At 47.2% G+C, this 4,335-nt stretch overlaps 1 protein-coding gene across 1 annotated transcript; it reads left to right on the top strand.

The window, feature by feature from the left end:
* Positions 1–28: 28 nt before the first annotated feature.
* On the top strand, positions 29–3,720 carry LOC110025846 (probable LRR receptor-like serine/threonine-protein kinase At1g74360). The gene has a single exon (XM_020726518.1). It carries the CDS (start codon positions 114–116, stop codon positions 3,450–3,452), a length of 3,339 nt encoding a protein of 1,112 aa, XP_020582177.1. The 5' UTR covers positions 29–113; the 3' UTR covers positions 3,453–3,720.
* The last annotated feature ends 615 nt before the right edge of the window (positions 3,721–4,335 follow it).

Below are 4,335 nucleotides of genomic sequence, written 5' to 3'. Positions count from 1 at the left end.
TATATATATTTGAAAGGCAAACCTCACATATCCAAAGTAGCAGAAAAAACTAGAATTGGTTTTCAGGAAGTTAACATCCCCTTCTCTCTCATGATCTCCGCCGCCGCCAAGGCATGTCTGATCACAGCAGAACCTCTGCCAGCTTCTCTTATCTTCTCTTCCTTCTCCTGCTTCCAGCTCTCCTACTGATCTCATCGTCTCCTCTAGCCTCCGCCGGCAATTCTTTGCCGCCGGCGGCTGAGAAAGCAGTCCTCGTAGACCTCAAGCACTTCCTTCTCCGACATAATCCGGTCAACCGCGGCCTCTACGCCGGCTGGAACGAGTCGGAACAGGTCCCTTGCCGATGGGCGGGCATCGCCTGCGATGCGGAAGGCCGTGTCGCCGGAATTGATCTCAGGGACTCGAGCATCTCCGGCGGCATCTTCCCCGACTTCTACCTCCTCCCTGCGCTGGCTCGTCTTGATCTCTCCTCCAATAATATTAAAGGCCCCGTTCCGCCGGAGCTGAACCAATGCCACGGCCTTCGGTATTTGAATCTCTCGAATAATTTTATCGACCGCGAGCTCAATTTAACTGCTCTAAACCTACTTGATACACTCGACGTCTCCGTGAATCGTTTCGTTGGTCGGGTCTTGGAGAGCTTCCCGGTGAATTGTGGGAATTTGGTTTCTCTCAATATTTCGTCCAATAAATTCACCGGCGATATCGGGAACTACTTTGACGGATGTCGCGGGAAATTGCGGGATCTTGATGTGAGCTTGAATGGATTTGGACGGAAGATATGGATGGGGTTCTGGTGGCTGAGGGAGTTCTTGGCCACGGATAACGGTTTCACGGGAACGATAGCGATGGAGAGTTTTCCGGTGGGTTGTAGTCTGGAAACCCTAGATCTTTCCGGCAACGGGCTTAATGGCAGTTTCCCGGATTCGATCGCCAACTGTTCGAGGATGGTGGCATTGAACCTTTGGGGAAATTTCTTCACCGGAAAGATTCCATCGGGTATTGGATTGCTTTCTGAACTTAACACTCTTTTCATCGGCAATAATAGCTTTGATCGGGAATTGCCAGTCGAGCTCCTCAATTGTCGGAAATTGGTGTTTCTCGATCTTAGCAGGAACAAGTTTCGCGGAGAAATTCAAAGAATTTTGGGGAATTTCACCTCGCTCAAGATTCTACTACTGCATTCAAATTCATACAGGACAGGAATCGAGGAATCTGGTATCCTCAAGCTTCCAAATCTTATCCGCATCGATCTCAGCTACAACAAATTTTCCCGGGAGTTGCCCATTGCCTTCGCCGAGTTGCCTCAGCTAGAGTTCTTGACGCTCGGCTCCAATGATTTCTATGGTAAAATTCCTCCCGAGTACGGGAGAATCGCGACTCTTCAAGCCCTCGATCTGTCCTTTAATCGGCTAAGCGGTGGAATTCCCCCGCAACTTGGGCAATTAACGTCGCTGCTCTGGCTCATGCTCGGGAACAACCAGCTTACTGGTGAAATTCCGTCGGAGATCGGCAATTGCAGCAGCCTTCTATGGCTGAATCTGGCAAATAATCGGCTCTCCGGCAGACTCCCGCCGGAGATCTCCGGGATCGGACGGTACCCTTTCCCGACTTTTAAGAAGAATCAGCTCCACGACAGCATCACGCCCGGCTCCGGCGAGTGCCTATCGATGAAACAATGGCTCCCGTCCACATACCCACCCTTCAGTTTCGTCTACGCGGCCATGACTCGCCGGAACTGCAGGGCGAAATGGGATCAGCTCCTCAAAGGTTACGGTGTGTTTCCAGTTTGTCTAAATGCCTCAAAGCCAATACGAACACTAGACAGCACCGGGTACCTCCAGCTTTCCGGCAACCTCTTCTCCGGCGAAATCCCATCGTCAATTACCCAAATGGATCGGCTCAGTATCCTGAACATCGAAAACAACAAGCTCTCTGGTGAGCTCCCACCGGCGATAGGGCATTTGCCTCTGATATTGTTGAACGTCGCAAACAACCAGTTCTCCGGAACAATTCCAGCAGAACTCAGCGAGATCCAGTGCCTTCAGATCCTCGACCTCTCCCTTAACAATTTCTCCGGTGAATTTCCGGCTAGCCTCAACAACATGTCCGACCTCAACAAATTCAACGTCTCCTTCAACCCTCTCCTTCACGGGATCATTCCTATGAGCGGCCAGATTGCAACGTTCGACAACAGCTCCTTCATCGGCGACCCTCTCATGTCATTTTCCACCTCCACCTCCATCTCCCTTCACAACAACACTTCGCCTACCACAGCCGGCCGGCGATCGAGAATCAAAATCGTTTCCATCTGGATCATTCTCCCCTTAGCTGCCGTCATATTCCTCTTCGGCCTTGCCTCCTTCATTCTCTGCCTCGTATTACGGTCCCCTGTTCTCTCTCCTTCAGTAATAGAACCATATCCATACTTTTCTGAAACAGACAGCTTCCTGTTTGAAGGAATCAAGCAACTGCCTCCTTCTACATCACTCTCTCCTTCACATCTCTCCAACAGCTCTCCCGGCGGCGGCGTGAAGGTTTTCCGTCTCGATAAAACGGCCTTCACCTACAAGGACATCGTGTCAGCAACCGGAAACTTCTCTGCTGACATGATAATCGGCTGCGGTGGTTCAGGCGTGGTTTACCGCGGAATGCTCCCGGATGGCCGGCACGTTGCGGTGAAAAAGTTGAGGAGAGAAGGCGTTGAAAGCGAGCGAGCATTCCGAGCTGAGATGGAGGTGCTCGCCGGAGGCCACTCTAATCTCGTGTCCATCTATGGTTGGTGCCTCGCCGGATCAGAGAAGCTCTTAGTGTACGAGTACATGGAAGGAGGGAGTTTGGAGGACGTAATCAAAGATCGCAGGAGATTCGGGTGGGCTCAACGGATGGAGGCGGCGGTGGGGGTGGCTCGCGCATTGGAGTATCTGCATCACCAATGTGTGCCCGCGGTGGTTCACCGTGATGTCAAGGCCAGCAATGTGATGATGGATGGAAACGGGATGGCAAAGGTGACTGATTTCGGGTTAGCAAGGATGATGATGAATGGGGAAACACATGTGAGCACGATGGTGGCGGGGACCGTGGGGTATGTGGCGCCGGAGTACGGGCAGACATGGAGGGCAACGACCAAGGGGGATGTGTATAGCTTTGGGGTGCTGGTGATGGAGCTGGCGACGGGGAGGAGGGCAGTGGAAGAAGGAGGGGAGGAGTGTTTGGTGGATTGGTTGAGGAGGTTGGGGATGGAGGTGGCGATAGAGGAGGTGGAGGGGTGGGAGGAGGAAGAAGGTAGTGAGGCAATGAGAGGATTGATGAGAGTTGGGATGAGGTGCATGGAGGAGTCGCCACAGGATCGGCCGGACATGAGAGAGGTGGTGGTGCTATTGATGAGGATTATGAAGGGTTCGGATTCTGATTGGGATGGAAGTTTGGATCCACCCATGTTAGCTAGATAGTCATTTAATTATAGTTAGTTTTATTGATAGTGAGTTTCGTATTTATTGAACTTATTTTAAGATTGATACAGTATTTAAGATAGTTTATACTGTGTACATGATCTTAAAATGAATTCAATGATTTTGAGATGATTTTAATAAAAATTAAATCAATGTCATATGAGGTTAATTACAAGCACGGTGTACATTGAGATTATAGGGGTAGGCAATGTGATGTAATTTAAATACAAATACAATCATACAATATCATGAAAAATTATTTTGCAGATGTAGACTGAAATGCTTCTGATTTCATGATGATCCAAACGTGTTCATATTGTTTCAGGCTGAGTTCACCAACAAACACCCAAATTAAGTTTGCAGTTATGAGTAATAACTCTCCAGTTGTTATTTCTATGACTGGTTTGATTTCGCTTTCGGGTGTTTGTTTTTTCTTTTTTTTTAAATGTGCTATTTTGGTCAAATTGCTTTGTTGGTGAGAATACTTTATAGCTTTCATTGGCAGCCCCTTGAGGAGAGCATATACTTCATTTGCAAGGAATTCATTTGGTTTGGTTTCTGTAATTTGAAAAAGGAAAAAAGAGACATGGTAGTATGTCCCATCCTTAAAATATAATTTTTAGAAATATTTCAAACGGTGACGTTTTTTTTTTATATATATCTCTACCTGTTTTGGGGAGTATTTACATACAAGTCACCCAATTCTTATGAATTTACATATATTACATTTAAATTTTACTTTTTGAAATATCACCAATTTAACTTTTAAAAAATAAAGGCATCTTTTTCATGCGTAAAAAAAGATTTGTATGTAAAATTAAACTTAAAGTGTTAGATATACAAATATATAAGAATTGAGTCATGCATATTTTCATTTTTTTTT

The sequence above is a fragment of the Phalaenopsis equestris genome, unplaced genomic scaffold (genome assembly GCF_001263595.1).
Source record: "Phalaenopsis equestris unplaced genomic scaffold, ASM126359v1 Scaffold000335, whole genome shotgun sequence".
Classification (NCBI taxonomy): Eukaryota; Viridiplantae; Streptophyta; class Magnoliopsida; order Asparagales; family Orchidaceae; genus Phalaenopsis; species Phalaenopsis equestris.
Note: the sequence above shows the minus strand (reverse complement) of the source record. Positions and strands in the feature narration are given on the sequence as shown.

Coding starts and splice junctions, on each gene's coding strand:
- LOC110025846 (XM_020726518.1), top strand. CDS start 114: ATGTCTGATCACAGCAGAACCTCTGCCAGCTTCTCTTATCTTCTCTTC.